We start from the raw sequence: 12,500 nt of genomic DNA, 5'->3' as shown, positions 1-12,500 counted from the left end.
AATTTGAGGTCTGTACGAGAGACTCGGTCGGGACCTGTTGCCTTTCTCTGATTTATAGTTGATATGTACTTGAGGATAGTAGGGTAGTGCAGGGTAAAGTCAGAACATGTGGGGCCTATAAACATGATGCATCTCTGAGCGATTCTGTGTTGTTTGAATGTTAGACATTAGGTTTTCTCCAATGGTCGAGAAGTAATCATTCGTGAGAGTGGCTTTCACACTGTCTATTAAGACAGTGTTACCTAGATCATCTCTGATAGGGCCGGTGACATTTTGTTTACATTCTTGTCTTTTTATTTTCTTAACAAGATTCCAAAAGTCCCTGCTATTTTGGGTTTTACCAAATTCATTCTTCCAATACAGGGCTTCTGCTGTTCTTAGCTTTCGGGTTGCCTCATTTCTTGTGTTCCTTTTCTCCCTCCATATTCCTGGTGGTGATTATCTTAGGTGAAACGTTCTCTCTCTTAAACTTAACCACTGCGAAAACTAGGCAGTGATCCAACAGACCCGGGTCAAAGACACCAGAGTTTACGATCGTTGAGGTATTGCTGGTTATATAACTAGGTCAATCAGAGTGCTTGAGGAGCTGGTTATTCTAGTGGGTTGTGCAATGACATTAGAAAGGTCAAAACTTGAAAGTACTCTGAGGAGACGTCTCCCCTCTTTTGGGCAGTAAATCTGCATTAAATTCCCTCACAAGCAGGATATTTTTCTTTTCATCCAGATTCTCTCTAGTGTGCCATTAAAAAAATTCATAGAATTGTCAGTAGTCAGGGGTCTGTAGATAAATCCAATAATGAGTTGTTTTGAATCGCAGGTTATATTAATCCATACAGCTTCGATGTCGGTTAGAAGGTCAGCTCTTTCATAACAGCTAAGGTTATTTGAGTAATAGCGGAGCTCCGCGTGCGCTGAGCACCATTGTTTAAGAAAATATGGTAACCCATCGATGCGTGAAAATTTGGTTTTATAGACATGATGTCATGACCGTCCGTCCGTCCGTCCGTCCGTCCACCCTCCATGTATGCCAATGTGACCAGTATCATGCTAGTTTACAGTAGACATCTTTGATATTGGACATGCTTCTTTTGATTAACTGACACCTGTCAGAACAAGGTTTCCGCTGACCAGTATCGCATGACCATATCGTGGGCTCAAGCTTAAGCTCACCGAGGTCAGCTGTTTTTTTTGAAGTTGACTGCTGGTTTTCAATGCAGTTGCAGTCTCAACTGAGGTGAACTCACCTGAACATAAGAGAGGCTTCATTTTTCGTGCGCTTTCTGTGGCTCGACGTGGCTACACGGCCATACTACATGTCAACGGAAGTTCTTACACAGTCAAATGCTTTTCGTGTTCCGGTGCAAAGCGGTTTTGGATGATGTTTTCTTTCTGCATTTTTCGCTGGTTTCTATCCAGTTTGACATATCACTATATCTGTGGTCCACACTGGTGGCTACGCAGTTATTCAAGTCAAGCATCGGCGGGATGTAAACTTAAAGCAGTGTTTATTTTTAATTTGCTTAGAGCTGCTTTTTTCTCTGTATTGCAATTTTTGGCATAGCTTTAGAAGCACTGATAAGGTTACATGATGCCTTGAGGACCTATGACTAGAACAGAAACGAAAGGACTGAGCGAAAGAGCATGACAACGACAAAACAGAATACTAGCAATAGTTAATACTTAGCACACAAATTGTTTCCTTGGGCACTAAACCGTTTGTTACTTTTACAGATGCGTTATTTAAAGTGGATGCATATCTTTAAAAGGTGGTTTAATCGGTTCTTCCTTTTTTCAGGAATGAAAATCGAATTTTTATTGTCAACTGGAATTAAATAAAAATTGTCTGTACTCTTTTCGACATAAAGAAAAAGTTGATTTGTTTGTTTGTTTGTTTTCCTCTGAAATGCGAGCGAACAAGTGCTTTTTTAATCGGGCTTCCCCAACTGGTTTTTGTTGTGCCTCGACAGTGACAAGAAAATTTTGCCCTTATGCTATAAACATGTATTTGCAATGAGTTCTCGTAAAATTAGGGGGATATCTCAGTAGCTTGTGTCTTCAGAAGTTTGTTGAAAACACCCAAATGTTATTTAAAGGCCCATTTTCATCCGAGACCCTTTGCAGTCGTTTGTTTTTGTTTTGAAATCGCGCTATTGTTAAATGGCGAACTCTGATTGGTCTACTGTTATAATACTCCCGTCGCCCGGTCTTTTCCAAAGCAAGATACATCACGACGTGCGAGGAAAGTACGGAGTTCCTTCTTTTAGTAATTATGGAAACAGACGAATCTATTGATTTGCAAGTACATGTGGGACTCAACGCCTACGGGTCAAGAATCTATGAGGGGAGCGAAGAAGAAGAGAAGATTGCGGAAGATGAAGAGGTATGTGACAGATTGGTAAAGCCACGTGCAACCATTTGATTTCGATTCAAATTGTACTAATTTCTTTCCTATTATTTGTTGGCGTAAAAATTTTCTTTTCGCTTGCTGTTGCAGATGATATGTAATTGTAAAGGTGCCTGTGCCCGAAAGAAAAGTCAGGGTTTCTGTCTGTGTAAAGCGGCGAACAAGAATTGCTCAACTCGGTGCAGATGTCCTCATTCGAAATGCAAAAACAAGGTAAGTGCGAATGATCGCTCACAGCTTTTATAATTTCATTTATCCCATATAAATTCGAAGCCTTATCAACATTAAAATTGCGATGTGTCTTCCCTAGGCTCGTGAGAATACCCAAGAAAACGAGCATGACGCCATTGATCCCGATGGAGAAGTACAGCTTGCAAGAGAAGTTCAATCCTCTGCGACTCAAATCGAGGTGTGTAGAAGTGTGTAAAGTCCATTTTACAAATTGCATAAGAAACATGTTGCAGTGAGCCTAAATGGAATAACATACCCAAAGAAAGTTTAGCAATGAGACGTTTTTCTAACTTTTGACATGCTATCCATGCACAATAATTGACAACACTGTTCGCCATACTATCCTTAATGTCCTTCAAACTACTTGGTACACACCACAAGATTCATTACTAAAAGCCACGCTGGGAGAAATTTCCATTTATGTACGAGCACACTATGTACTCTCACCAGCTAGACACTTCAATAACGAGACAGCATTTCAGTCACAAACTGTTTTGACTTGACTGAAGAGTTTTGCAAAAAATAAATAAAATAATTATGTGACGTGTACATGCAAAGGTATTTAGATACAGTTGCTGGAAACAAGAAAATAGATTGATGTTTCATAATTTCTTTTTTTACAGGAATTTCTTGCCCCTCTTCAAAGAGAAGACATGGCTTACCTTCTAAGAAATGTTTTGGCTATGGGGAGAGGAAGCTTAGACTTTGCAAAGAAAGGAATGCACCTCCACCTCCCCCTCCAAGTCCTGGTGACACTTGTCCCGAGTGGTGCAAATGCCATGTGTGTAGGCCAATGCCGAACGAAATCGAAAATGTTTGTTGTAAGAGGGTGGCCTGTATTACAAGATTTCAGGCATTCAACAATATTTGCCTAGACAGGGACATCCTTGAGGTTTGCATCAAGGCTCGCTGCGACATACGGGCGGATGAATTCAATTACTCCATGGAGAGTTTCAGGAAAGCTGCCTATAGACAGTTTGTTCTGTGGAGGTTTGGCAAACTCGGCAGAGGCAATAGGAGGGTTGTGCCCTCGTGTGTAGTATTGTCAATAAGAAGAATGTATCCCTCAGCAGATGGTCAATACATGGGATACAGAAACAGCTAAATAGTTCTATGAAAATACGAAGTACTCCCATATTTGTTTTTTCAAATTCACTGACACCTGTATTGTGAACAAGTCTGTTCTATGCTTGATGAAAATGCAAGAAATCTTAGAGTAAAGTGTCTAACTGCATTAACCATACATGTCTTTGTAAGTAAATAAAATTCTGAACACGCATCTCATGTCTTTTCCTCTTTTGGCCAACACTGGAACAAGTAACATAATATATTTATGGAGAAGAGTATTTTCAAGGGGGCGAGAGTCTTACGAGGGTATTTTTTATGAAATGCCACCAGAACCTCCTACTCTACTGGGTAAGAAATAATATTTGAGCAAATAACTAAAATTAACTGTATTGAAAAAGTTCATGTCTTGCCTTAGCCTAAATAACTTTGATCACAACTTGGTACAAACAAGCCTGAAAACATGTTTAATTTAAATATAAGAGTAGTGGGGGGGGGGTGGGGGGATGCCTGCAATGAAATCATTTTATGGGATTTCCAGAAAGAATGACAAACTACAGGGAGGGGTATGAGGTGGGAAAGGTGGAAGAGGGAAAAATCTACAAAGCACTTTGCATTAGAAGTGGTGCATGCTAATTGTTTAAAAACAGGGTTATTTTCTCCCTAATTTATGATTCAAAAAATTTAAACCAGTTGTATTTCATGCAACTATAAGCTGGATAAAGTCTGTCTCTACGAAAAATAACTTTTGTAAAGTGACATTATGATCAGTGGTATTAAAACATGTTCCTATAATTTACCGCGAAACAATGTTTTTATGTGTTTCATCAATGCAGGTGCAATACTAATATTTTTGAAGAAAGACTATAAAATCAATGATCACTTGTTTCCCCTGTTGAACTGTTCCACTTTTTCAAAGGTGGCTTAGCAAGACGAGATGGCCCTTTCATCAATTCCTCAGTAGAGGGTGCTGCCTTCATGGCAATAGTGGGAGCAATCTGCTTTGGGTTGAACACATTGTCATCAGCTTTCTGAGAAAAGCTTCCCTCCAGAAGACAACGCTCCTTCAACATTTTGGCCATGAGAAAGGGGAAATAGGAGTACGCTTTCTCTTCCTTGACAGTCTCTGCGTGGAATTTTTGTGTGCGCTTAGAGTACTTTCTGTGGCCACGCTCCTCGCCAGCTGCATTCAGTTTCTGCCCTCTACAAAGATGCATATTGTGGTCGATGGCAGCCAGCATAATACGCATGATGAAGTAAGGATACCTAAAAAACACCAAGTCAAAAGACGGGCTCTTTCAGCTATGATTACAAATTAACATTACACAACTCTTACTAGTTAACATGATCAATTCAAATGAATAATCATCAGCATATGAGTCACTTCAAATGTAAGTTCTAAGTTTCTTACTCGAATGCCATTCTCTTGGGAGCATATTTTGTTAGCATACTATTGTAGCTTTCAAGAACACTTGTGTGCCTATAAGAAACACAGATCATACATCTAATCAATTAAGGCAATGGTCTATCTACATGGCCCTGTCCCCCCCCCCCCACCAACACCACCCAACCTTCAACAGAAAAGAATAAATCACATACTGTGATTTTTCCCTATGGTCAGTTGTACAACAATAACTGTTATCCCTGATTACTGAAACTTGATGATCTTTTGAACCAAATCCTCTCTCCCTTCTAGGCTTGAAAAATTTACATCCCACTGATATTAGAGGAATGAAAGAAACATTAAAATTTAATTACCACAATTTGATTCCAGTTTTATTTGTGGGGGGAACTTGCAGAAATTGGAGGGAAAATGGTGTAAAATGATGGTTGATAAAACTTAAACTTCTACTCATGACCTAATAATATTGTAAGGTTAGTGATATAACTGAAGACGAACCTGAAACGAACATAGAATGCCAAGTTACTAAGCCACTTTTTATCAAGGACCACTTTTCTTAAAGCTGCCAAAGCTTTTGAACTTTTCTTCAGGTAGGTCTTTCCATTTGATGGTGTCTCCTCTGGGGAATGCCTGCATTCACCTCAGCCCATTTGTGATCACCACAAACATGATGTAGTACCCCAAACCAAACTTCCTGCAAGTGGATGATTCAAAGTAGTCTAACCTGCTACTCAGTCGACACTAAAAATATGCAGTATTGTTGATTTGTAGGTTTCAAACTTTCACATGACCTGTGTAATTGAAAGGACATCTGGCTGTCAAACACTTGTAAAAATGCAGTCACATCTGAATCCTTTATAATCAAGCATTACCAAAGAAGAGGATACTACATACATACTGTATAGGGAGGATTGCAAGTGTAATCAGTTGTAGTTTAAGCCCAAATAAAATTTATGATTGAGGAGAACATTATCAATAATCTCTCTATTATGGTACCTTTAGCTCATCGACACATCCTTCACAGTTTTGGCAGCAAAACCAAAAATGACTCACAATATCATCAATCCACTCTTTTAGTGATTCACATCCTTTAATTCGAGCAGCCTGTAACGAAAATAAAGTAGATTATCTTTTAGGAATAATTATTTACTGCCAATGTAATCACAAAAAGATCTTGAATTCTTTTTTTTTTTTGGGCCCCTAAAATTATTTTTCTGGGAATTCAGCCATACTGATCTTCTATAAATAATACGTGATAAGTGTTTATTAGTCAGAGAAATGTATCATCATCAACTTTTAATAAGAAAATGAAATAGCCACCTACTTGGTGAAGACACTTGCTAAGTTTCTTGGCTTTATGCCAAATGTCAAGCGAGTGGAACAACTCAAGTAGTTGTGGAAATTTATCTGTCAAGAAATAAAACAATATACAAGCAACATTACAACCAATGATATAAATTAAACCACAGCCACACATATAGCTCTATCAGACATTGTATGTCCTTGTAATAATGAAAACTGTATGTAGTGATTCTTTCATAGACAGAAAGTTCAGATACATCACATCTGACGTGTCTGTGTTAATTAAAATTTCAATCATCAACTTCATTTGAATCCAGCATTTGTTATTACATATTCTTTAATAATAAAGTTCACCAGCAGAATTTGCTGGTAAAGATAAAGTGATTATTTGCCTACAAGTGCACTACTTCTAACTACACCATTAATATTTGTTAGATAAAGCCCTAACCAATGTACCTTTCATTTCACGCACCAATTTCATGATAGAGGATGAAGCATCTGTCGTTATTTCACTAAAAGGAAGAACAGTGGCCATTTTTTCCAGGAGTCGTCGAAGACCCTCCTTTTCCATAGTGACAGAGTTGCCACCAGTTTCTCTCTTGTCAATAACAGCCATGTCAACGACAACTTTAGTGGCATGTTCCATCAAGGTATAGACACAATACCTTGCAGAATGACCAGGTGAATCATTTCTGCCGTCCCCGCACAAACATATCTCTTCATACTGCTTAAGTATGTCAACTATCAGGCCATTCATTTTGTTCCAAACATCACTAATAACAGGTGCAGCACAATGCTTCTGAAAACGTGTGAATGTATTGCTGCTAATGATGCTCAGTCCTAGGGCCTTGCACAGTAGAGCAAATTTGCTAAAATTGTTACCAGAAATTATTATCGCCGCAGCCAACAAATAATCATTAAGATAAAAATCTGAATTGTGCTTTGCTCCCAGGACCTCTGATGAAATCCATTTTTGGTGGTGCCCATTTCTACATTTCCTTGTGATCTCAACTCGTGATCCAATGGAAGTCACATCTTGTGTTAAACAGAGAACTTCTCCACAAACTTTCTCTCCACTTTCTAAAGCACATGTGTCTGTGGATAGTTCTACCAACTTATTGATGGAAACAATCACCCTTGTGCGCGAGTGTAAAGCAAGGTACGCCTTGAGGTCTTTCACATCAGTCAACATAGAAAACGCTTTTTCTAGCTTTTTCAAGATTTTGTCTTTGTTTTTCTCTGCTGACTTTGAGCCTTCACCCACCTCCTCCTCTGGCTGTGGACCAGCCTCATCACCAGGTACACATTCATCCTCATTGGATTGGCTGCCATATAGAGGATCAATCATTGTCAGTGTCCTCTCATCTTCCTCAGAGCTAATGTCCATGCTGTAAATAAGCATCAAATAAATATTTTACAATGACTGCAAAAATTCTTGCGCGCTCATTGGCTAATTTTTATTGTCAATAAGTGGACAGACACATGAATTTATAATTTACGTGAAACTGACGTGATATTGCTCGCATCAGATTGAATTTTTTTGCATTTTTGTCTCACGTTCTTTTCGTGTTTTGACTAGTTTTGACCCCTTGCCTTTTTTGTTCTTGTAATTAACAAATTGATGTCAGTTTATGTGTCTGTCCTGTTATTGACAATGAATTTCGTCATAACATTGTCAACACAGCTACTTTGACAATGTTATGATGCAATTCATGATCAATAACAGGACAGACGCATGAAAAAGTGACATGAATTTGTTAATTTCATTCATGAGAATAAATTCACTGAAATTAAAAAAACCTCTGACAATGATAGTGGTTCATTTTAACATAAAGTGCTTATAAGAATATCATGTGTAATAATTATGACAAAATAATATAAAACTGTCTGTACAGTGGTGCATAGTCTGTTCACAAGAGTTATTTGTTCCATGAAGTTTATACCTACATGTATGACATGACCAAACATCACATACCTACATGCAGCTTCATTAAAATGTTGAGTGCCATCAGTAGTCTCATAACTTTCATTTTCACTTAAATTGCACTCGCCAATGTCACTATGTTCTTCCACACCCTCTTCACTGGACATGTCACTCTCATGGAGTTCTTCAAGAATGACACTCATGCTACATGTACAGAATGTAAAAATTCATAAGTTTGAGTATTTTAGAAATGTCCCCAAAATTCAGGACATTTTACCCAAATTTGAGGTTCAGGACTGTTATTTGCACATGGTTTTGCTCAAGGAGCATTTGTTCGAGATAAACCCCCCCCCCCCCCCCCTTCCCTGTCCAGCCACATACAAACAGCATTAACATATTTATAACATATTTTAACATATTCGGCTCTTTCATCAGCATACAACACTTGCTGGAGCATGCTCATGGGAAGTCAACATTTCCCAGATGTTAACAGGTATACACAGGATATACAGTATAGCCACATGCGAACATACCTTTGTTCCAGCTCTGGAAATTGGTGGTTGTCCAAAGCTGAGATGATAAGGACACTTTCAGCTGCTTCACTTGCATTGTCGCTGTCTGTACTATCATTTTGATCAAGACAAAGAACAGAAAATGGATTCCCTGCCAAACTGTGATTGGTTTGAGCAAACACCTCCAACCTTGATTTCTCTGGATCTCCAGTGATATCAACAAAACTTGAATACAAGAAAACAATCAAGTGTAATTAACTGCAGCCATTTAAAAATAATTATCACACATGTTGGCACCGTTTTTTGTATGCACTAATTTCTGGAATCAACCACCAAAAAGGTCCATGAAAAAAGAGTCACAACCAATACACACTTTAGACAAATTAGGTTTTGTTTGAATCACATACATGTATCACATTATCTCTAATAATTACAGTATCAAAAGGTATTTGGCATAAATATGCAGTAAGAAATATTAAAAATATTAAATATATATGTATATATTTTTTAAAACCCTGTGCCACATGCCTTTAATAACCGACATTTTTTTCCATCAAAAATAGTACCTGTCAAAGACTGCACTTGACGTTCCAATCTGTTTTGAAGGGGAAGCAAATCTGGGCACAGGACCGTCTGCACGAACTGGAGTGGACATAGCTGGAAGGCCATTGCTATAGTCATTCACAAACACTATAAAAAAGAAAAACATAGATTAGGTGAAGAACATAGTAAACAAATTTGCAGCTAAATATTTGAGATTGAAAAATCATAAATCGATCCTGTTTAAAAAACTTGTACAAAGCTTACCTGATGTTGAAGGAAATTGTTCGCCTTCAACACTAAATAAAATATAAAATATTAATAATCAATATGGGCCAAAACTGTTTTAGTTTACGCATTTCAATTATAGAATAATGCCTTATACAAATGAGACCGCTTACATACATAACTCGGGATCTCAAGTAAAAATCAGTCAAATACTTTTTCTCAACTCGAAAAAATCTCCCCGGAGTCTCCAGTTCCATTGTGGGAACAATGCAATAATATTTCTGCAAAAGCACTGTCTGTAGTGTTGCCGAAACCCATGGTTGTTTTCCTTGCCCTCCATAAATCATACACGGACTCTCTAAGTCGAATAAGCTTTGCAGAGCCGGGCAGACTCGGCCTTCCTCTTGACCGCTTCTTCGGCGGCATCAACTTTTCAAATGACGTTTTTCACCGTCTTACATGTAAGAATTGAAAACTATTTACTGATGTGGATACTACGATAGTTTGTTGTTCGCACACGATTCAAGATGGAACTTTGAAAACCCTAATTTGCAAGATGGAAGAAGATATCAAAGCGATTCCACGACTACAAGAAAAATGGCGTATTTTTCACATATGAAAAATGCTCCGGGCGCGCAAGGGATCTCGGTTGAAAATGGGCCTTTAAGTGTTGGCGCAGATCGTGTTTGAAGTTCTTGGTTGCATTGCCGTAGTTTGCCGATGCTTATACCAAGCCAACCTGGCGTGTTTCAATGAAATACATCAAAAAGTGAATGATCTCAGGGGAATAAAGTACATCAGTAAAACTCTTCTTTGACCTTGAACTGACAAAGTTGTTTTTATGGCTTCTAATTTTAGCATGATTCCTATTAGCTGGCTATTGACAGTTGACTCTAAAACGGCTTTTTTTTACTGAGGTCGAGGTCTACGTTTAGTTTGTTTGTTTTTTTTTTTTTTTTTTTTTTTTTTTCCGTGTCGGTAAAAGTCTTGCCTGTCACTCCCCTGGTAAGTAGTGTCTTTCTGTATAGAGCCTTCTGCCCGTATTTTCTTAGGATCGAGAGGGTAGTGGAACTGCGTAGATTTCTCTTGTGGACACAGTAGAATCATTAACTTAGCCTGCAATGGCGTCGAAAGTCATGCAACGCGAATGGCGTTTTAGTGGATCCTTAAACAAAATATACCCTTCTGGAGCTCAATAATGGAAAGTCAGTTGGATAAACTAGGCATGAATCTCAAAAGTGACGAGTACTGGACTTCGACAACAATCTATCGCCCGTCGAGACGAAATCAAAGTGAGCATTATTTACCTGAAGTACATGGTAATTTGACACAATTGAGTTTCTTGTCTTCACGCACGCAATCAAATAGGAAGAGGTTTTCGCCTCTAAGAGCAAATATGTTGTTTGTTTCAATAAAATTTTCGCTGGAAAAGGATTCTGTGGTATTTTCTGCCTTTGTGAATTATAATATCATGTTGTGTATTGAATTTTCGAGCTTAAGGTTCAAATGTGATATGGGAGAAGTTTTTTAGTATTGCTCTGTAAGCAGGAAGGGTTCACAGGCCTGTTGGAAGCGTGCTTGAGTTTCAACAAAATGAGGCCCAAAATCAGTGAAAACTTGTGACGCAGATGAATAATAAAGTAGCTGCTATTTCCAAAATGATGGAATTACCTGGTGATAAATAACGTCGTACGCGTCTTGGAGAGTAAATTTTGACTTTGCATAAACAAGAGTTGGGCGATTGTGATCTTTGTTTTGACTTCGCTCATTTCATTGTCAAACTTTATAACACTTGACAGAAAAAGAAACTTACAAAAACCCGGTATCTTGCCATCATTTGACACAGATGCTTCACTGTTTGGCGAGTAAACATGCCGCGGTAACTTAATCACGGCGCCCGCTGAATTCCGGCCATGTCACTTTCGATTTTGCAATTTACTTGAACGTAGCAAAAATCTCCCAAAATGTTTGTCGCTGATCGTAACTTTTTATATTCTATAGATCGTTTTCACGTGACGTCATCACCTTCCAAAATCTAAAACTAAAGATCCACCAAAGTTTTTATCCTCATCAGGCATAAGAGGCGGCATATCTATATCTGTTGACAATTTCACAGCTCAATAGTGTGCTTCGTTTGGAAACCAGAGCATTTTGAATTTCCGGATTATGTAGGTGCGTGACACAAAGCTACGATCAAGTTTGTTGAAAAATATATACTTATCTCATGATTTTGAGCCCTTTTAGAAGTTAGAGCATTAGGAAAAGTGCTTATGTAAATGCTTGTTTTTTCAGTAGTGATAATCAGTCGCCTAGATAGCCAAAGTCAGTTCCAGATGTTTACACTATTTTCCGGCCGCCATATTGGTGTACCACTCTGTAAAATTCTGCGAAACATTTCGACGAATATCTGAAGTTTGGGGAAACGCAGAGGCCTAAAACTTGGACAAGTGTCTTATTTCTTTATCTTCTATAAGATAACAATTTCTTAGCGTTTTGCACTGGATAGTTTTTGATTAATTTTTTTTATTGCGTGACAGTGAAAACGATCTATATTCAAGGTTCAAAATTAATGTTGTTTTCATGTCGTAAATATTTTATTCTCGATCGACCGTCCGGGAAACTTCCTTCTGCTCTTTCTGAAAACTGTGTATCAATATTTCTTTGCTTTTTCATCAATATTTGTTTTGCATAAAGCACGCTAACAGAATCTGTACCTTGCTGAGTTCGCATTTGTTAGCGTTAATAGTATTTTCGGTCAGATGTTTCTGTTTTTTATGAGGGGTTTATTGTTTTGGTCTCCCATCCCAACACTAACCCCGTGAAACAGGGCTTGACTTCAGTGAAGTTTAGTATTACAAAGTTTTCGGATGCTCATAGGGCACACTTGTGGTG

General features: G+C 38.2%; 2 protein-coding genes across 2 annotated transcripts; both read right to left on the bottom strand.

The window, feature by feature from the left end:
* Nucleotides 1-4,572: 4,572 nt before the first annotated feature.
* LOC138037157 (uncharacterized) lies at nucleotides 4,573-5,737 on the bottom strand. Its single transcript, XM_068883146.1, has 3 exons — nucleotides 5,601-5,737; nucleotides 5,112-5,180; nucleotides 4,573-4,966 (listed from the first exon to the last, which is right to left on the bottom strand). The coding sequence occupies exons 2-3, from the start codon at nucleotides 5,147-5,149 to the stop codon at nucleotides 4,573-4,575; spliced, it is 432 nt and encodes a 143-aa protein (XP_068739247.1). The 5' UTR covers nucleotides 5,150-5,180; nucleotides 5,601-5,737.
* A 19-nt stretch (nucleotides 5,738-5,756) lies between these two features.
* Nucleotides 5,757-9,736, bottom strand: LOC138018666 (uncharacterized). The gene is made up of 8 exons (XM_068865364.1): nucleotides 9,648-9,736; nucleotides 9,407-9,530; nucleotides 8,862-9,065; nucleotides 8,380-8,532; nucleotides 7,669-7,792; nucleotides 6,427-6,509; nucleotides 6,099-6,206; nucleotides 5,757-5,893 (listed from the first exon to the last, which is right to left on the bottom strand). Exons 2-7 carry the CDS (start codon nucleotides 9,493-9,495, stop codon nucleotides 6,176-6,178), a joined length of 684 nt encoding a protein of 227 aa, XP_068721465.1. The 5' UTR covers nucleotides 9,496-9,530; nucleotides 9,648-9,736; the 3' UTR covers nucleotides 5,757-5,893; nucleotides 6,099-6,175.
* Between the last annotated feature and the right edge of the window lie 2,764 nt (nucleotides 9,737-12,500).

Source organism: Montipora capricornis, chromosome 2, assembly GCF_036669925.1.
Source record: "Montipora capricornis isolate CH-2021 chromosome 2, ASM3666992v2, whole genome shotgun sequence".
Lineage (NCBI taxonomy): Eukaryota > Metazoa > Cnidaria > Anthozoa > Scleractinia > Acroporidae > Montipora > Montipora capricornis.
Note: the sequence above shows the minus strand (reverse complement) of the source record. Positions and strands in the feature narration are given on the sequence as shown.